Source organism: Amaranthus tricolor, chromosome 15 (assembly GCF_026212465.1).
Source record: "Amaranthus tricolor cultivar Red isolate AtriRed21 chromosome 15, ASM2621246v1, whole genome shotgun sequence".
NCBI lineage: Eukaryota > Viridiplantae > Streptophyta > Magnoliopsida > Caryophyllales > Amaranthaceae > Amaranthus > Amaranthus tricolor.
Window position 1 is genome coordinate 11,090,162 of NC_080061.1, and position 20,890 is coordinate 11,111,051.

Consider the following 20,890-nt stretch of genomic DNA (forward strand, 5'->3'; position numbering starts at 1 on the left):
CCGCAATCTTGACTTGTTCTTTTTGTATTTACTCAAAACATTACTCTGTCAACTCTTTAAACCCTCCAACTCCTTCTCTCAATTCTCATCTTCATCTTTGTCAGAAATACTCAAAAAGAAAAACCTCCACCTTTTTTTTTTGAAAAAAGTTTTTGTTTGTTTAATAACCTTAAACATAAATGAGGTCTCCTTTATTTTGATTTTTGTTGCAATTCCATTTTCCGATTCCCAATTTCCAAATTCCTGCATTTATTTATTACAATAAGTTATTATTCTTTCTAGTCTTCCTTTTTCTTCTCAATTCTCTCATTTTTCCCATGATCTCAGACGGCAAAATACAATACCCAGATCAGTACTTGCCCTGCAGTACTTACCCACTTCTTCTCAACAAATAATTTGTGAATGGTCCTCTTATTTGGACTGTCTTCCATTATTGTTCTTTAAAGTGTTTTTCTGGGGTTTATATCTTCTCTTATTTTCTTCCCTTGCCCGCTTTAAATTTCAAATTTTGAAACATTTTTCCTCCCTGATTTCAAGGTAATCATCTCTATTTTTCTTCTTTTTGGGTTGATGATAACTGTATTTGATGATCAAATTATGGGTTTTTATTTCTCTTGTTTGTACTTGCTGATTACGCAATCAATTTTTATTTTTATTTTCATGTATTCTTTCTGATATGATGATATTTTGATTTTAGATGTACTTTGTTTTTGTGTAATTTATTGTATTACACTTCTATGTATTTACATGTTCTGTGTGGTCCGTCTATTATTTTTTTTATTAAATTTTTTTGTTGAAATTAAAATTTATGCACTGGGAAAATCAGGACATATGAATATATGATGCTTATTCATCACATATGGTGTGATTCTGTGGAAAGTTAATATATTTTCCTTCTGCTTGATTAATTTTGTCAGGTTTCTCTTTTGAATTTTTTTTGCGAAAAAGTGGGGGCATTTATTCTACACCCTGCTGATCTGCATAATGTTTCTTATGTGCTTGTTTTTTTTCATTTGATAGTCTGATTGTTGTGATAATTGTCTTGACATTTTGATGTTTGTAGACTTGTAATTGATGAGAGATTATGGTGGGTTTTCTTTAAACACTCAAATGTTGAACTTTTTCTTGTGATTGTTTGCAGTTAGTGTATCACTATTGCTGAACACATTCCAGGAAATTAAGGAGAGAAAGGGTTTTGAAATAAGTGAAAATTGCTAGCAGGTATTCTTCTTCGTTTTCACCCCTCGTTTGAATGAACAAGAAAATAAACATTTTGCAAGCTTGTATTGTGTGAGACGGGTCCATATAACTAGCATATTTCTCTAATCGATCACTGTGAACTTGTAAATAATCACTTTAACAGACTAAATGTATATGGGTCAGCTCAATAGAGATCGTCGCATTTAAGAATTTGTGTTTAGGGTTACGGTGATCATGGGCATAAATGTCGTGTGGGATGCTTGACACAAGTTCGAGATATCTATAACTAAGTGTGAAGCGAATTTTGATTTGAAAAGCTCAAAACAATGCTTTAAAATACTTCACTACTTGCAGTTAGTAGTAAATTTAACATGCAATTTAGTTGTCAAGATTTGCAATGTACTTATGACTTATGAGGTTCTTAACGTCCTCTAGTGTCCCTTCCATTTTGCTACATTACGAAAATCAAAGTGAGAGCTTTCTGTGTATTGTTTAGCAAAAGCAAAAGGGCCGGTGGGAGTATGATCAAAAGCTTGTTTATGTTTTTGAACTTAAGTCCATTCTAAGCCTGAGCGCAGCTCAATATCATCCTGAATATATGACTTCGTACGATTAGCATTAAGCTTTCTAACATGTAAACAACAGTAATTTGTTTTTCTCTGGATGATATTGTTTGTATGATTATTCACGGAAAAAAATTTAAAGTTATGACAGTGGATTAAGTATTTGCTTAGTTGGGTGGTGGGTCCATATCATCTGAGCTGACTGTACAATCATTTTCAACTATTTCTGTTTATTTACTCATAGAGTCATAGTGACTTCTGTTAATTTACTCATAGAGTTTAGTCATTAATTAAACAACTAGGAATACTGAGTAATACTATTGCTAAAAGCTTGTGACCTGTTTAGTGAACACTCTTTTCTCGGTCTTATTGAGAAAAACTGATGATTAAACTCTTTTCTGCATTTAGCTAAGTTATTTGGCGAAAAAGATGGCAACTGGAAGTCCATATTTTGATGAGCTTAGGGGAAAACCTGAAGTTATTGATCCTCCCTTGAGTGATGATACCATTGATGTTGTTGAGCATGTGATGGATCCTTCGCAAAGTGCTTCAAAAACAAATTTAACTGTATCAAGCAGTGTCAATGAGCTACTGGAGTGCCCAGTATGCCTAACTGCTATGTATCCTCCAATCCACCAGGTGAGGCTTCCTCTTATGCTTGCATTTCTGATGCTAAATTACATTTCTCATGTTTGGATTTAGTTTAGTGTAACTCCTGAACTCGGAAGATCTTTTTTGTTTTGTTTGGAGGGGAAGGAGGACGTTAATATTTGAAATTAGTGTACGAGGTACTTCCTGATTGTTGCATTGAAACACTGAACTAGGTTTATTAAAGTGTAGTATTAGGAATGGCAAAGCAGCTACCATCTGTTTCCTTCCCTTTTATGGTGGGTGGAAGCTGTGATTCTCGAATGGGATGAACTTTTGCCTTTTATCTAGCTTTCGAACGACTGGTTTCTTGCTGATTTGTGAAATCGTTGCCGCATAACTAATTTTGGCAAATGTTAAAAAAATCTAACCTATACTCTTAAGAGTGCACTTCCTAGTTCCTAATGCCTACTTGTACTCATAGCTCAACCACTGATTTTGATCGTTGTGTCATCGGGAACACTAAAACTTCTCTGAATGGACAAAACTATTAGGTTTTTGTATAAATTATGGACTCTAAATCATTTAGTTTCTCCTTCTTCACCCCATGATTCCTCTCCCAGTGTCAATTTGCTTTTTTCAATGTGTTCTAATATAGATTTTTTTCTGACATTGTTTCTTAGAAATTTTGATCGAGGAATGTCTTCTTTGGAGATAGTTTATTATGCCTCTGAAAAATTTCTTGAGTATTCTTTGTGGAAACTGAAAACTTCAATTCTTTTGGGGTGATTTGATGAATTCTGTTTTTGTGATTGTATGTCCTTGTTTCTAAGTATTGGTGTTGTTTCTGCTGCAGTGTTCAAATGGCCACACAATATGTTCTGGTTGCAAGCCCAGGGTGCATAACCGGTGCCCAACTTGCAGACATGAGCTTGGTAATATTAGATGCCTTGCCTTGGAGAAGGTGGCTGCATCCCTTGAACTTCCATGTAAATATCAAAGTTTCGGATGCATTGGCATATATCCGTACTATAGCAAGCTAAAGCATGAATCCCAATGTTCTTTTCGACCCTATAACTGTCCTTATGCTGGATCAGAATGCACCGTCATTGGGGATATCCCATACCTGGTTGCCCACCTTAAGGATGATCATAAAGTTGACATGCACAATGGAAGCACATTTAACCATCGCTATGTGAAGTCAAATCCTCAGGAAGTTGAAAATGCTACTTGGATGCTTACAGTAAGCTTACTTAATTATGCAACTATACATCCATTGGAAATTTTTTTTTCGAATAGATAGGTTTGCGTTTTCTAATTTCCGTTGATTTCTCTAGATATGCCATTTGTTACCGAGTCAAACGATTATGCTCATGTATTTATAGAGGTGTTCAAAACACATCCGATTATCCGAAGTTTACCCGACCTTATAACAAAACCCAATTTGACCTGACTTCAAAATTGATTAACAATTATCTAAAATACAATATGGGCATAAAATCCGATTTCAAACTGACCTGAAACACCTAACTCGAAATCAACCCAATAACCCAAATGAACACCTCTATGTATTCATATGATTAATGTATTTCCTTGTTCTTGCACTCTAGGTTTTCAGCTGCTTTGGGCAATACTTCTGCCTTCATTTTGAAGCGTTCCAGCTCGGTTTGGCTCCTGTTTACATTGCTTTCTTGCGATTCATGGGGGATGACAATGATGCAAAGAATTACACTTACAGCCTTGAGGTAGGAGGAAATGGAAGAAAGTTGAGTTGGCAAGGTGTGCCTAGGAGCATTAGGGATAGCCATCGTAAAGTGCGTGACAGCTTTGATGGGCTCATAATCCAGCGAAATATGGCCCTTTTCTTTTCGGGTGGTGATCGGAAGGAGTTGAAACTGAGGGTGACCGGAAGAATTTGGAAAGAACAGTGAATGCAGTTCTCTTAAGATTTCCGTTCTTTTGATTTCAAACGCTATTAGTTAGAAGTACTAAATTGTATCAACATGTTGTAGTATCAGTAGAATTCATCTCTTCATGTATTTCCAAGTTTGTAAAGGAGCAAACCCTCTTTGCTGGCCTGTGCATCACGCCAATACATGACTGAGACAATGTCATCAACTGCATGTGAAATATGTTAAATTCTTTTAGCAATATGTTAAATATACCCAATTGTTGTTTCGCATTTTCTTGTGAAGATCATGTAATACTTCTTTTGTTGTTGTGTATGCGCCTCTGTACAGAGATTTGGTTCAAGGAATGGCTTTTAACGGCATGCTTCTGAGTTCTGTCAATTTTGAAAGTTTAGATTAATCATATAAGTTGGAAGATTGTATTATGCAACTTTTTTGTTTTGCGAAAATCTTCATTAATATGGTGTGTCGATGTATTAATTTTGGATTAATTGTCTTTTTCGAGTTGTTGAGCAATGATTTATGGAGTGGGACAGTGGCAATTAGTGAAATAGAATTACTGCTAAGTGCTATGGCAACAACCACCCAAACCCCCAATAATGGGAACTTTCTATCTGTTCCATTCAAATACCAACACTAATATTTTCATTGTATAGACTAAGGAATTGGTATAAAGTGCTTCAAAATACAGTGGCGTTTAAGAATAAGAATTATTAAACAAAAGTGGTGAAATCCTATCTAAAAATAAACATGAAATTTTTTTTTTAAAACGAATTAAAATAAATAATAGTTTTATTTCTTAGCTTTTTTTAATCTGATACTGCAGTTTTAAAGTTAAAAGAATTATTTGCTTTTAAAGGTATGAACTTTCACCTTTTCATTTTTAAAGATTTTAACTTTCATTTATTTTTTTAAAGGTTTGAGCTTTATATCCCATTTACTTTTAAAATCATTTTAGTTGTGGATAGGATAGTACTTCCTTCGTTTTTTACTTGCACACCAATATCTTTTTTTGTTCAATTGTTTATATTTAGTGTTAGACACAATTAAAAAATATAAAAATTTTGATATTAGGAATATACGCGTCGAGATTAATAGAACAAAATCCCACATGATTATTTTTTGCCTATATAATAACTGAAATATGTAAAATAAAAAAAATGCTAAATTAAAATTAGATGCAAGTGAAAAATAATCGAGGAAGAAGTATTTATGAGCTGCTGTAGATGGTTAGCCTCCTATTAACAAGGGGGCATATGCCCCTAAAATCGTGGGCTTACAGTCGAAAGTCAAGAATTTGAGAAACTTTATTGGCACTAAAATCAATGATTTATTATGACAACTACGTCCACGATTATTCAATTTCAGCGACTTTATTTAATCCATCATTTTTTGTTATTAAATTGCTTCGTGCCTTTAAATTTGCCCTTTTCATTATTTAGGAGTGTTTGACAATTGATTGTTGAACTTTTAGTTGGTTTATTTGACCATCTAAAAATATTAAATGTTTTTATCGGCTTTTAAATTAGCTGAAAAAACTAACTGTTGTGAAGATGTTTGATAAATTTTAGTATTGACCGTTGACTGTTTATTAGAGAAAAGGTGGGGCCAATAAGCTATAAGCCAACTAAAAATTAGAGCATAGTTGAAGGCTTGGAGTAACTTTCATTTTGGCTTAAAAGCAAGCTTTTCGGCTGCTATATAAATCATTTATCAAATACTTTTTTAACCATTTGAGCAACCAACAAGTTAAAAGTCAAAAGCTAACTAAAAAACTAAGAACCAAACATTCCCCGTAAAAACTTTTTTTTATCAAATTGAGAAAACTATATCTTCAAATTTCAAAATTCATGATAAAATCAAACATCATTGCATGTCCTTATCAAAACTAGTATCATTCTTTTTATTTATTTCCTTAATCCTAAAACTTAGACCCACAATTTGATTCAAACTACTATTTTAATAATTCAATTAGTCATTTGGGAAGCCGTCTCTTTAAGCGACATATTTCAAGTTCAGCCCATTAAATGTTAATACCTTTTTTCATTATTCTTAATGGCTTCTTACATTATTTTTAATGCTTACTTACTGTATCCTTAATGTCTACTTTCAATATCTTAAATATCAATTTATATCATTCTTAATGCCTATTTAAAAAATTAAAAAATATATAACGGACCAGTCGAATTAGAAATGATTTCTCAAAGAGACAAAAATTTGTGTTAATAATTTTAATCCAACTTTTTGAGACTTAGGCTTGGTATATACTCGCTCTTACTAACAGCGACTTAAAAGAAATGGTTAAAAATTTAGTCAAAGGTAAAGTCGCTGTTACTAATAGGGACTTATGAGGTTGACTGGTCAACTGTAAAGTCGCTGTTAGTAACAGCGACCCTTAAGCTTGACCTGGTAGGAGCCCGACGATCTTCCCGAGTAGCCAAAAATCCTGCACCTACTCCTGTTTATATTGAAGTGTGTTTTCTCTCCTTTGCTTAATTGTCGATTTGTTTCCCCCTTCTTAATTTATCATTTTACTCATGCTTTCTCTTGATTTTGTAGGTTCAATACCCTCGATTATCCTCACCCAGAAAGTGAGTTTGATTTGAACAGGAGAAGCTTATCTATGTGTCTAATTCTAATAAAACGACAGTTTAATTCGATTATTAAAGATGGATTAAATGAAAAGTATTGTGAAAATTGCAGGAGTTATGGAGTTGTAAGGGGAAATAACGAAGCTGCAACAGAAGAAGAAAGAGCCTACACCATTAAAGTTGCAGAGAAATTGGCTACTTAACTTGATGAAGAGGGTTTTCCCACTCTAGTTAGACCCATTCTTCCTTCCCATGTTGCTGGTTGTTTTTGGCTGGTATTTTCATTTTTCTTGTTAATACTCCATTTTTTAGTTCTTCACCAACACCAAAATTGATGAAGAGCCTAAGGTTGTTACTAACAGCGACTTTACAGTTGACCAGTCAATGCCATAAGTCCTTGTTAGTAACAGCGACTTTACCCTTAACTAAATTTTTGACCATTTTTTTTAATTCGCTGTTAGTAAGAACGAGTATACATCAAGCCTGTCTTTGGAGCCAAGGACGCTTATTTTGAAAAAAAAATTTAAACGAAGCTTATTTTTTGAATAAAGTTACTAAAACGTCTAATTTTTTCTCAAATTTTCACTTTTTGAATTATTTCTCAATAATCAACCTTTTGTGACATACATACCTAGAAACATGTTATACGATTTTAAATTTTACAACTTTGATATAATTTTTCTTAAATTAACTTCCTTTATCCGATGAGGTTTGCTATAAAACAATTGATGTTTCTTAAGAAAAGTATTAAAAAAGAATAATCCTTCCTATTCTAATCTAATAAGTATATTAGAACAAACACCAGTAAAATCTTCCCATAAACAAAGGTATATAATCAAACAAGGGAGAAAATTCTTTTTCCTGATCAAAAGGAGGCTACTTCTTTTCCCATATTCCATCAAATTAACTAAGACAAAAATGCCAAAGCCCTGACTTATTATAATTATGCATTGTTAAACATAAAGATTCATTGGCGGCAATTTGCCAAAACCATATTTCAAGAAACAAACAAAACTATGAATAACTGGACCAGATCTATTGACAAACTAAAAGAGATTTGGACCCTTGGGGTTTTCTTCAAAGTTACAGATTATTGAAAACATCAGACAACTGAAATGCATAACTTAGCAAGTCTAAACAGACCTGAATTCCTACGCGCACTTGGCTAAATATGCATTCCACCCTTGAAGCCGGTATTCACGAGCAGTCTCTGCAGGATTAGCTGCTTTAATGATTCCGCGCCCAACAATGATTATATCACTCCCTCTATCACATATAACCTGCAAGACCATAATTAATACAGCTTATACAAGGTTCCGCAATCGGATGGATGATGTATACACTTAATTTATAACAGAACAAGTACTAATGTGTTCTACTTCCTCCGTTCCATGTTACTTTAACCAAACCAACTTTTGCACTATTTATCATTCGATAGTAATTTACATATTTCAGCTATTTTTACGAGAAAAAAACATAGTCATGTGGGGTATTGTTTTATTCGTCTCGTCGCATATTTCCATAATATCAAATTTTTATAATTTTTAGTTATGTATAACACTAGATATAAACAATCCGACAAACGTATTGGATTGTGCAAAAGCTTGTTTGGTGCAAGTATTATGGAACGGAGGAAATACATCACATGTGCTCATTATTTTTAAGATGCAATGTTGGCAGCATAAATTTACTAAAATAATTCAACCCAGAAAATATGAGAACAAAGACAGCAGCATACTGAATATGGAGTATTATACTGCTGACCAAGGGCATCTCCGCCAGTCACCATTTGAACTCCAGGTGTAGCATGAATAAGAGCTGCATTGACAGGGCCACATTTCCAAGATGCCGGATTCACCGAAATGAAACCTATGACAAAATCTGAGTGATCCTCAGCAATCTTCGCAGCAGCTGCTGTGTATTCTCCAGTTGCGAGGTTACCAGCAGAACTCATTTCAGCCAACAACAAGAGACCTCTACCACGAGGCAACCCCTGAAGTTTAGAAGGGAAATCGTTACCAATTTAAAGTCCATATCACTTAGGAAAGCCAAGCTTATCAAAAAAATATATACTCAATTGTTCCAATGAATTGTCAAATTTCCTTTGAAAAGCTCTCACATGAGTGGAATATGTAGCAAGTTTATTGAGATGGATAAGTATTAAATACGAATACCTTCAACTTTAGACCATCCACAATCCCAGGGCCTGAGATAATGTGAGCATTGATTATGTCAGCCCAATCCAAGATATGGTAAACACCTCTGAAATAAGACAACGTCAGTTCAGATGATGTTTGTCACAAAAGAAGGTAAATTAATGTAAAACAAATGAAAAATTTTTCTCTTACCCTTCGTATTGCATTGTTACAGTATTGCCAATGTCAGCAAACTTTCTATCCTCAAAGATAAGGAAATTGTGCTTGTCAGCAATCTGTAAAGTTCATAGACCAAGTATAAAAAGGTTGCACCAAGATTAAGTGGCACAGTGGAAACTAGAAATTGACAATCATGAAGTCTTTTTTAAAGAAAAAGGGTAAGAAAAGCAGGGTCTCTCTGCACAGGAATCATACCTACGGGAAATACCAAGAAAGACCTTTTAGTCTATCAAATTCAAAGCCATAAGAAAAAGGCTGAGGTGGCAGGAAACACAAGGGGGAATGAATGGGAATGATGTAACAAAATTTTGTTATGAAATATTCTAGAAAGAGTATCTTTTATAACCAATTTTGTTGCAGCAAGATATGACTTGTGTAGCTATAAATATCAGTATGTAATAATTGGTTTGGCATGAAATGAAATATAGTATCCTCTCTATCATTCCCAAAATTACTTTCTGTAATTTCTCTTCTTCTCCTTTCTGTACTTCTTCTTCTGTACTTCTATTCCTCACTCTCTAATCCCTTTCTTCCCCTGTCAGGTACTCAAGAACTGGTTCATCACAACAGGTCATGTGGTGCAAAACGCAAATATGTATGACGCACTGCCACATGGGCAGCTAGTACTGAAAGGGACTGAGTGATAGTAAAAAGGCTTGAGGCAACAAATCTTAGTTCTAAAAGGCATGAGGCATCCTTATGGTCCTCAACTCCTCAAACCCTAGGTTCTAGGTGCCAGACAACGTCTCTAACCTATGGGTGTGAGGCGCCAAAAAAACATGAACAAACCTAGATGGAGAAATAAAAATAAAGAACAAAAACAACATGAGAGAATTTAAGAAGAGAAAACATATATGGTGAGAGTGGCGTGCACACATTGCCAAAAGGTGCTCTAAGGCTCTTGCCTCTACGTGCTCACCTTAAGGAATCGACTTGCCTAGCCCTATCACGGTGCTCAACCCATCGCCTGCCCGAAACGCTAGCCTTAGGCGCTTCTAGGCGATCTTTATGAAACTAAGCAAGCATAAATGTGGAAGAATGACTAAAACTAGTATTCCATGAAACGAATATGGGATCAAAACATACCGAACGAAGTTTCGAACCAAATTCTGGAGTAAAATCAGGCAATATATCAACATGAGTCTTCAGTAAACATATTTCTGGTCCAACCTGCGACACAGTTTGCAAATAGTTATATCAGATCATATCTATTTGAAAAAATATACAGTATACGACCAAGACCTCGGAATTTACTATCTATCAAGAATTCTGCAATAGTAAGTCTTTTATATAAAATATCAAGCATATCAAGAAAATCAAGAATAAAAGCCACTCTTGACATATTGTTATGACGTAATGATTGAGCCATTATACATACAAGGACTTCCATGGAACCAGCATCTCCACTCAATAAAGCAACCTTTAGAGAGAAATTGTACTGAACATCATGTCAATTATGTGCCTCTTGTATAATACTGTACAAGGTAACATGAAAACTAAATGTCACACCCTTAAACACCAAGACAGATTACCCAATATATTCAAGCTAAGACATTCCTGTTACTTTCAAATTGGTTATATTTGAAGAATCAGAAAAAAGCTCAACACCTTCATCACATTTTGTTATGACGTAATGATTGAGCCATTATAAATACAAGTACTTCCATGGAAACCAACATCTCCACTAAACAAAGGAACCTTTAGAGACCAATTGTGCAGAACAGCATGTCAATTATGTGCCTCTTGTATAATACAGCAAATGGTAACACGCAAACTAAATGCCACACCCTTAAACACCAAGACAAATTACCCAATATATTTAAGCTAAGACATTCCTATTAGTTTCAAATAGTGTTTATATTTGAAGAATCAGAAGAAAAAAAAAAAAAAAAAAAAAAAAAAAAAAAAAGCTCAACACCTACATCAATGCTGTGCAAAAATTAGTACATTGCAAAAAAATAGCTCATCTATTTATTTGAACTTGCAACATTACCCAAATTAAAGTCGGAGCTTTTTAGATGTTGAGGATTTTTGGTAGTAGCTTTTGGGATGATTTTTTGGTTGATTTGGCTTTTAACTTGTTAGTTGGTGAAAAGCCAAAAAATGTATTTGGTAAATGACTTTTCAAATAAGTGAGAAACCGGCAAAAAAGCTTAGCTTAGTTAGTGTTTTCAATGGCTTTGGGCTTGTTCGCTCACTTTATCTCTGATAAGCAACCATCAACCAATACCGAATTTTACCAAATATCTCCCTAAACAACTAGCGTATCTAGTTATCTTAAAAGTAAACAAAAACAACCAACTAAAAAGGCCAACAACCAATGATCAACATCCATTTGCCAAACACCCATTCTACCAAAGTCAAAGGGACAAAGGCAGTTGACCCATAAATGGCTATAGAGACAATTCGTACTAGTATATGGAGATTAGAGAAGCCTAATGATGGGCTACTATGACATATCAATCACTAAGATAGGCATATATGTTGTAACTTCAGTTCATATACATATGAATAAAGACAAGAAATTGTCACCTTATCGGCCAGAGCTAGCAACTCGGAAGTTGTACCTACATCAGCAGCCAAGCACAAATTGGTCTCTTTTTTCACCATTATCTCAAACAATCGTCTACCAACCTCATTTTTCGCTAATTTAGCCCTCTCTCCATAACCCAACTTGGATACCCCAAGCTTGTCTTTTCCCACATTAGGTACCGAGACTTTCTTATTCTCATCCAGGAACTTCAAGACCATCTTTTCTGTTTCTTCTTCCACCTTACCCAACCTCCTCAAAACTCCAACCATGTCACTGAGCTTCAACAAGGAGTGCAATCTTATCCCGTTCTCTGCTAAATTTTCTCGACCTCCTTGTTCCCTGGAATAATTTGTCACCAAGTTCCATGCACGTTAGCTATCAACAAAAATAAAGGCACTTGTTTTGAACCAATTACTTGACAAAGTTGCGGAAATACAGAAAGCAAAATGTTGTCTTTTTCCCAATAATAAAAAACAACACATGTGAAGAACCGGTAGAAGTTTAAAATTCCGATGAGAAAAGCAATTTTCACAATCTTATTTTAACATATATAATTAGATAGGAGAAAGATACATGACAAAAACTACAACTTTTATAGCTACATTGTAACATTCTGACTCTAAGGTGAATCTATCTATATAATAGCTCAAAAAAACATGTTACAATCTACCATCTAAGAGGTTGTTTTCTTTAACTTATCAATATTTAACTTCAATTTAGTCAGCTTCTTCACCAACAAATTAAGTCCACTACTGTTTAATACACATAACATATTCACCAACAAATTTGCTTTTTTCAGTACTCTCCTACACCAGCAAGTTTAGTTTTAGAACTGTTATGATAGAATAAGCTCAATTCACTGCTCTGCTTCAGCCCTGATAAGTTCAGTTCCGTACAAGCAAAGAGAAAAACATCAAAACATCATTTCAGTCAAAATGTCCTACATCATAGTCATTTGACTTCTTTATCTTGGCTTCACTCTAGTTCCGTAAGAGTTTCCACCCAGAAATAGCATATTACACAAACATTCATAGAAAGTGCATAAATTTAAATTTCAAAATAATAATTAACAATCAGAACCACACATTAAATAAGCTTTAAATACAATTAATCAATCCAGTAATCAAAGCCCAATAAACTTTTAAAAAACAATTTGAAAAGAAAGACAAACCAACCTATCAATCAAAACAACAGCATCAGTAACCTTAAGACCAGAATCGCGCAAAGGAGCAACAGTTTCAAGAACAGAAGCCCCACTAGTTACAAGGTCTTCAATAATAAGGCAAGTTTGTGAAGGCTGGAAAACACCTTCAATGGCTTTCCCAGTTCCATAAGACTTAACCTCTTTGCGACGCATTAGCATAGGAATGTTATTATCCACGGAAACAACAGTGGCAATTGGAAGAGCTGTGTAGGGAACGCCACATATTACATCAAAAGTGGCTGAAGGAGATGAAGAACGAACAGCAGATATTAAAATTTGGGAGATTTGAGAGAGAAGAGATGGGTATGATACGATCAAACGGAGGTCTATGTAAACAGGGGAAGATATGCCAGATTTTAGCTTGAAGTTGCCAAATTTGACAGCAGATATTTCGTGGAGTTTGAGGATAAGAGATTCCATTGACGAAGTGGATGCCATTGTAGAAGGATGGCGGTGTATAAGTGATGTATGCTGAAATTTATACTTAGTATGTCACCGACCTGCGAAAACCAACAATAAATTAGAAATGTTGCGAAAAGAGACATTCAAAATTCGTAGAAAATTTGAGTAAATAATTGCTATTGCTATCACATAATAAGTGTATACAATTGTTTATGACATGTACTCAATAGCATCCTAGCTAACATACAATAGCAACAACAATACCAAAGCCTTAATCCCAAAAGATTGGGGTCGGCTAATCCTAGCTAACATACACAAATAAATTAGTTCCAATATAACTAACTAAAACCATTGCAAGCATAGGCCACTTTCTACAAATAATGGACTAAATCATCACACTAAGTTCATGTCAGTTTAGAAACAATCATTTCAAAGGTGAGAATTTTCCAATTAATAACGGTAGCCTGTTATTAGTAACTTAATTTAAACCATTAACCTAAACATCTAAACCACAAGATTGAGTAGAATAGAATTAGCTAAGACACTTGATAAAATAATGAAGATGATATTTGGCTTTTAAAAAACTCAAAACTAAACATATATGTCCAGATTGCGTAACCACCATTTACAAGGTGATTATGCATTAGTACTAGTGGCGGATCCAGAATTCATAGTCCCATGGGGTATCAGCAAAACATAAACACATAAACAAGTCACGATTTTCATACTAAAAATACTTGCACTCATCTTCATCTGCAAATTCAGGCAGAGTTCAACCATCATCATGAACTTTTTTCTAAAGAAAACAATACAATTGACAGGATGCAAACAGATTCAAAGTATTAATTGATGATTTCACTCATAATAGTCCTGATTTCATAAATATTGAAGGGATTATTCATCACCATTCAAAACAATGTGTAATTTAGGAAATTTCATAAACAATATTAGACTAACCAAAGTGATTAAACCCAAAGGCTCTGGCTAAGATAATAAGGTTTACAAAAGGGGACACATCAGGGAAACCAAAATTAACTTCAATGTATTTAAAAGTGATGGAACCCACACTAGATTATCAACTTCCATGTCCATGGAATTGACATTCAAAAACAGCTAGTTGATTATAACCAAGAACAGGGGAAATTTTAATAATCTTACTTTTAGCAAAAGCAATTTCCTTGACCCATTATAACAAGAAAAGGCACTAATCATCACACCTTTTATGAACTACCCAAAAAAATTTCACCTTTCCTTGTCAATTTTAAACCCAGGATTTTGTGTAATTGAACCCAAAAATCCAATAATTTCAAGTTTCAACCACAAAAAAAAAGAAAAAAAAAACCTCAAAGAAACAGAAATGAATTACTCCTATTTTATAGAAGAATAGAATTATATTATAGAAGTATAAAACAAATAATGCCAAGAGATGAAAAATGACATAGATTGAGGCAAAATTTAGAAAAAGGGAGAAAAAGTAAAAGAGAAAAAGAAAATACTAACATATTTAATAAATTTTTCTTCAAGATTCTGGGGAGCACCGTAGAGGTTGACGGCAGGCAACTGGAGTGGCGGGACAACGTCGGTGGCCAGAGACTTGAATGGCGGGGCGACGGCGGTGGCTGGGTAAATTTTAGGGTTTTAGGGTTTTAGGGTTTAAGAGAGAATGGAGAATGGGTGAAATCAGAATTTTGAGTTGAGATTGTCGCGCGTGCTTCTTTTCCCAGCTCCCTGACTTCCAGATTTTTTAATTTTAATTTTTTTTTAAAAATTGTCCATGGAGCACGTGCCAAGGGTGTCCCATATAGATCCGCCCAGTACTTTGAAGGGTAAATATAGTATTTAGTAGGGGTGTTCAAAATCAGGTACCGGATTGATCCGATCCGATCCGAATATCAGGATACCCGGTTTTCGAATACCTAAAAAAGCAACCCTGTTCCGACCCGAATTAAACCGGGTATCCGAAATGTTTAATCTGGATCGAAAACCGGGTATCCGATTTTTGTTTATTTCCTTGATACATGTGTTTCTTTTTTCTCTTTTAGAATATTTTTTTACGTAAACTTAAAACTATAATACAACTTACCCAGCTTAACTAATAAATTATATAACTCCTTTAAAAAAAATAACTCCTTTAAAAAAAATAAATTATAAAATTTACCCATGAATCTCTGTGTAAAACTTAAATTATAATAATACAAATTACAATATCCAAATGGAGACATATGATCCAGTGTTTTCAATGCACTAATATAGACGTACAGACACAGTAATACACTATTATTCCATGTAGATATAAGTTCAATGGACATAAAGACATACAATCCAATTTTTTCAATGAAAGTTAGGTGCGAGAGTGCGAATATAAACTGAAAAAGAGAAAGAAACGGCTGTCAATTTGTATAATGTCTATCTAATTAACTAAGCAATACATACTGGACATTGGAAAACAAAAGGCCCAAGTTAAGATTAGGATTTCTAAAACATATTAAAAAATAAAAAAATAAAAAATCGGGTACCCCAATTCTCAAATAGTGTGATCCGTATTCGACCTGAATACCGATTTTTAAACCAGGTATCCGACCCGAATTATCCGAATTTAGCTAACCGGATAATTTATCCGGTTTTAAATATCGAATACCGGATAATTCAGGTCGGATTTTCCAAAGCGGATATTTTAGAACACCCCTAATAATTAGTTGAGGTAAAAAAATCATTAGGAAACACAATTCTTTAACAATTAACGATTAAGTAGCCACAAAATCTTAAACCAATGGATTGATTCATTTTCTAATTGAGTGTGTTCCAAGGTATTGAGCACAGACAACTTAATTAAACAATGCATCACAAGATTATTTGACTAATTACATATCAAACTTATTCAGGCGGATCCAAAACAAGAGTGATGTCAAAAAAAATTTCGGAGCATAAGTTAAATATGAATTGTGATATAAAGGCCACATTTTTAATATACCTATTTATTTCAAATTGTGAACAATAAATATGTAATCATTAAACATTTTTTTTTTTACACTAACCTAATTTTAGAACACTCAATTTGTTGTTTCTTGTAATAACCCCAATGTACCAGTCAAAACAAACAATACAATATACAAGTAATGAATAACCAGAATTACATAAATTAAATTACTAAAGGACTAGAAAACATACAAAGAAAGTGTAAACTCAAAATCTGATATTTGAGAAGTATGAAAAGATGAAGATTAACATGTGGTTTGGGCCATGTGTGGTGGGCTTGAGGTCGTTCAAACTCCGATGAGAGTGGGATGTAGATTATGGGCCTGGTGGCGTTGAGAGAGAGTGGAGTAGGAGCAGTGGCGTTGTCCGGTGAGTGAAACAGGGTGCGTGAGTCAGACAGGAGCACTAGATGGTTTCCAGGCGGAAATGAGGTTGGAGAAGAGGGTCGAGGGAGGCAATGCAAATACAGCGGGCGAAGATCAAAGAGAAATATAATCCCATTAGTGTTAAAACTAATATCAAAGAGAAATATAAGACCCTCTCACCATCATACATTCATACTACTTCAAAACAAAAACATAAATTCTTAACTGTCCAAAATATAGGAAAATTAAAACCAAATCGAAATAAATCCAAAGTTTAAATTACATCCTTAAATTAGTCTAAATCTAAACTAATAGTCTCTCAAATACAATAAAGAGATCTAAACAAAAGGGGAGTCATACTCCAACTCGAGTTCATCTTCCGCTCGCATATCCATTCTCCGTCGAGGTGCCATAGGGGTTTACTCTAAAAACGAAACCATTGGAAAAACATACAAAGCATAGTATCAGCAAAGAGGTTGAGTATAAACACACTGGTGTCCGTCAAATAAGTTATTAAAACCTTTTTTTTATTTGAGTAAATTCATTTGAAATATGCTTTTTCATTTGATAAATCACATTATGATTCAAATCCAGTTCAATGGCTCTATAGTCATTTCAAATTCTCATTTTTCATCATAAATCATAAGATCTCAATAGATCCAAATCAATTTCAAACTCATATCATAAGTTTACATGGGTACTCTGTGAGTCATCCTGTGACTCGTTTGGTAGTCGGTCTACCGTTTGCGACATGTTCAGCAAGTGTAACACAATGGTATTGTGAACAATACGCGCTCAGCATTAGTGAGTCGTTTAATCATGCACACAACATTTGTTGTGGCATATGTACCCGCCATTTAGGCTAAAACATTTTTTACACATTATATATATCTTGTAATTTTAATAGCATTTGAAAGTCAAAAATATTAACTTTTTCTATATGATAAACATCTTTTATTTGCACATAGGAAAACATACTTGATTTGCGACTTAGCAAAATCAAATCATAATATTTCCCACATGAGTAAAACATGCTTAGCATAATCATATCATTAAACATAACCTTTGTATTATATTGGGGCATCACTAGCATGTATGGAAATGCATCGTAACAAAAAGTGATTAAAGTTCAATATAATTTTTTTTTTAAGGAAACCACTAAAATGTTTCGTTTCAATCCTTCTTAAAGTAAATATAACTTTAAAGGGTTTTAACTTAAAAGGGTTTTGAAATTCATTCAAAACAACTAGAATATGATTCATAAGTCTATAAAATCATTACGACAGAAGATTTCATAAAACATTATTTTCTTAAATACGAGATAGTTTTGCCGGCAATAAAATCGATAATTGATTTACAAAGTACATATTAATTCTCCAACAAGGCCCAAATTAATCAAGTCATTATAATACCTTATTTAAAATGAATTTAAGGTTGTCCCATCAGATTATAATTGGTTATGCGAATTTATAACGATCTTACAATTATTTTCGACAATTTGGGTATTTACCGTTATTTAAATGGTGTCTTAAATCCATAAAATTTATAAACCATCTAATTTAAACTTAATATATACTATGAGCCAGTAGCTTATTAATATAATTATACATTTTTTTATATAGGTCTATTTTTACCCAAATTTAATTAACAATATTACACTTTTTAATAAATAAACATTGTCTATTAATTTGATAAATTAGTAAATAATTAATAATTTATTTTATAAAACTATACATAAGTTCCAGAAGTCATATAATATGTTTATTAGGCTATTTGAACTTATAAAACTCATGTATGATGTTTTATTATTTTGTATAGATACTTTATCGATAAATAGAATAAAATAGAATTAAAATTATTTGAGTCCGAATAAAATATTATAAAAATCATATGATATTCCAGAAGCTATTTTAAGGGGTAAAAAATTTTAACTAACCATTAAAAATCATGTGGGCTATTTTTAATAATTAATATTGTTATTTTACCAATAAACCAAATAAAATTTATTTAAGTCCATATATGGTCACGAAAATCCATATAAATTTTTTAACATGTATCTACTGTTTATATAAGTGTCTCATAAAATTTTCATGTCCAAAAGACGTCATTTAGTATTTATTTTATATTTTACCGTTTTCAAACTTACCGATTATTAATAACCGAGTAAAAATTATTAAAGTCCTTAAATGTCAACGAAACCTTCCCAAACTTTTACCAATTTTACCTACTGTCCATATGAGTATGTGATAAAAATTTCAAGTCCATATGTCTTTGTTTGGTAATTATTTTATATTTTACCATTTTACAATTTACCGTTAAACAATTTAACGATTATTCAAAAATAATAAAAAAAATTCCAAACTAAATATATTCTGGCCAAATCTTGTTGGAGACATTATAATATGTTTTTATTAATTATTTTTGATGATGAAGAGTTCATCTAATACCATGTTTTATAATAAGAGTATTTAACACCATAAAATCCATTAAAATATCAATTTAACGAATAATCTCAACAAAAAGTATCCAAGAAATTTTCTTAACATATAGCTTCTGAAAATTTCTTTTAAAATGAATTTCAAATATTTTCAAATTCATATAATCATTTCCATCACAATAACTTTCACAAAGTAGTGTTAAACATGCCTTTAAACATACAATAATTTATAAAATCAACATGCATGATGCCCACAATAATAATACATGTAATAAATTATTCCATACTCAAATTTATCATTTTGACATCATTTTTCAAGATTTAAGAACTTCTCTTTGGGAATTTTATTTTTCTTTTAAAAAAAAAGTTTATACACAAACTTTCCCAACTTGTTCTTAAATGCTTTAAAAATCACCCCATGTGACATACCTCGACTCCAAACCTATATAATTATTCCGTAAGCTCCTACGCGTTCTTAGAAGCGGTTCTAACTTCGGGTCCTTGCCCTTCAAGTCTTAACTCCAACTCTTCAACTAAACATATTGCATTCATCCAAAAATCAATAATAATTTTGGATTTCTAACATGCACTTAATTTTTCCAAGTTAGAGTTGTTAGACTAATACTTGTGATGATTTTAATATATTTGGAGTATACTTATTATGTTGAGCAACATACTTAGTTAAGTCCCATAATTTTATTTGAATCCTTTAAGTAACAAAATTTATATGTTTGTGGAAATACATCTTCTTACTTTCTATTATGGCCTATTTTTATAGATTTATAAGTGATGATTTTCTTAGTTTAGAGATAAAATACTCATTTTATAATGATCTTAGTTTATAGAAAGATTCATGTAAAAAAATGTTTTACATGAACAAGTTTTAACAAAACTAGTATGGAATAAGAAAATGAACATAACTTACTCTATACTTGGTGGATTTTCTTCAAGTTTGGTGTCTATGGAAAGTTCTTAAGATGAAGATTATTTTTATGGGAGATTTGAGTTTATAAATATAAATTTTCAGAAGTTTTAGATGGGTTTTTGAAGGAGATTTGATGAGAAAAGAAGGTGTTCTAGTTATTGAAAGTTTGAAGGATTCTAGTGTTTGTTCATGGATGAACTTGGGAGCAATGTGTTGGGGTTTATGGCTGAATAATTATTCAGAAAATAGAGTGTTTTTGCTTCAAATATTTGCCTCTTGCATGCTTGTAATGATGCACAAGCTTTGGGTAGAACAATAGGGGTTATTGGGTAGAGTTTTTAGCTTGTGTATGTAAGTATACAAAGGGCTATAAGGGGGAGTAGGACAGCTTTAGCATGGCTGGTTGGGGTTGTTTTTTTTTTGTGATTTTTGTCCATCATTTGATCTATTATAGTGTAGGAAAGGTTTATCTGAGATAGTTTAAGGTTTGGGTAAAAATTATTGTACATGTAACAAGTTATTGTACTTCATGTTTAAAAATCATGGTTATATAATCATGGTTATGTATGAAATATTTAAAAATATGCTTGGGTAATAATTAAAATTTTCTCGAACTGTTATGGGTAGTTGCTCAACTTTAAGTTTTACCTCCAAAGTTTACGTTACTTGTTACGATTCATAATCACGTTACGAATTAACAAGTTTCCAATCATTGTAGAGATTTTTCAAATTACTATCATCACTAATTAAATTATAATTAGTAACGAACAAAAATATATAAGGAAAATTAGGCGCTAGTGAAATCTCCTAATAATACGACT

The 20,890-nt window shown here is 32.8% G+C and overlaps 2 protein-coding genes and 1 long non-coding RNA gene across 4 annotated transcripts; 2 read left to right on the forward strand and 1 right to left on the reverse strand.

The window, feature by feature from the left end:
• LOC130800620 (E3 ubiquitin-protein ligase DIS1-like) lies at positions 1-4,533 on the forward strand. The gene is made up of 5 exons (XM_057664165.1): positions 1-537; positions 1,142-1,221; positions 2,172-2,402; positions 3,208-3,594; positions 3,962-4,533. The coding sequence occupies exons 3-5, from the start codon at positions 2,193-2,195 to the stop codon at positions 4,280-4,282; spliced, it is 918 nt and encodes a 305-aa protein (XP_057520148.1). The 5' UTR covers positions 1-537; positions 1,142-1,221; positions 2,172-2,192; the 3' UTR covers positions 4,283-4,533.
• A 2,181-nt stretch (positions 4,534-6,714) lies between these two features.
• LOC130800621 (uncharacterized) lies at positions 6,715-8,698 on the forward strand. 2 transcript variants are annotated; one of them, XR_009039463.1, is made up of 3 exons: positions 6,715-6,733; positions 6,821-7,127; positions 8,562-8,698. It is a non-coding gene; the product is annotated as an uncharacterized LOC130800621 (long non-coding RNA). The 2 variants fall into 2 exon arrangements; XR_009039464.1 differs by lacking the exon at positions 6,715-6,733 and having other exon boundaries at positions 6,738-6,852; positions 6,965-7,127.
• On the reverse strand, positions 7,709-15,162 carry LOC130800619 (uridine 5'-monophosphate synthase-like). Its single transcript, XM_057664164.1, has 8 exons — positions 14,867-15,162; positions 12,936-13,464; positions 11,760-12,099; positions 10,314-10,397; positions 9,201-9,283; positions 9,027-9,114; positions 8,591-8,845; positions 7,709-8,132 (listed from the first exon to the last, which is right to left on the reverse strand). The coding sequence occupies exons 2-8, from the start codon at positions 13,400-13,402 to the stop codon at positions 8,004-8,006; spliced, it is 1,446 nt and encodes a 481-aa protein (XP_057520147.1). The 5' UTR covers positions 13,403-13,464; positions 14,867-15,162; the 3' UTR covers positions 7,709-8,003.
• Between the last annotated feature and the right edge of the window lie 5,728 nt (positions 15,163-20,890).

Excerpts from the sequence above, each read along its gene's own strand:
- LOC130800619 (XM_057664164.1), bottom strand. The coding sequence starts at position 13,402 with ATGGCATCCACTTCGTCAATGGAATCTCTTATCCTCAAACTCCACGAA. Across the intron at positions 9,115-9,200 it reads GTAACAATGCAATACGAAGG|AGGTGTTTACCATATCTTGG; the intron begins GTAAGAGAAAAA and ends GTCTTATTTCAG. Across the intron at positions 8,846-9,026 it reads TGGATGGTCTAAAGTTGAAG|GGGTTGCCTCGTGGTAGAGG; the intron begins GTATTCGTATTT and ends TCTAAACTTCAG.
- LOC130800620 (XM_057664165.1), top strand. The coding sequence starts at position 2,193 with ATGGCAACTGGAAGTCCATATTTTGATGAGCTTAGGGGAAAACCTGAA. Across the intron at positions 2,403-3,207 it reads TGTATCCTCCAATCCACCAG|TGTTCAAATGGCCACACAAT; the intron begins GTGAGGCTTCCT and ends TTTCTGCTGCAG. Across the intron at positions 3,595-3,961 it reads ATGCTACTTGGATGCTTACA|GTTTTCAGCTGCTTTGGGCA; the intron begins GTAAGCTTACTT and ends CTTGCACTCTAG.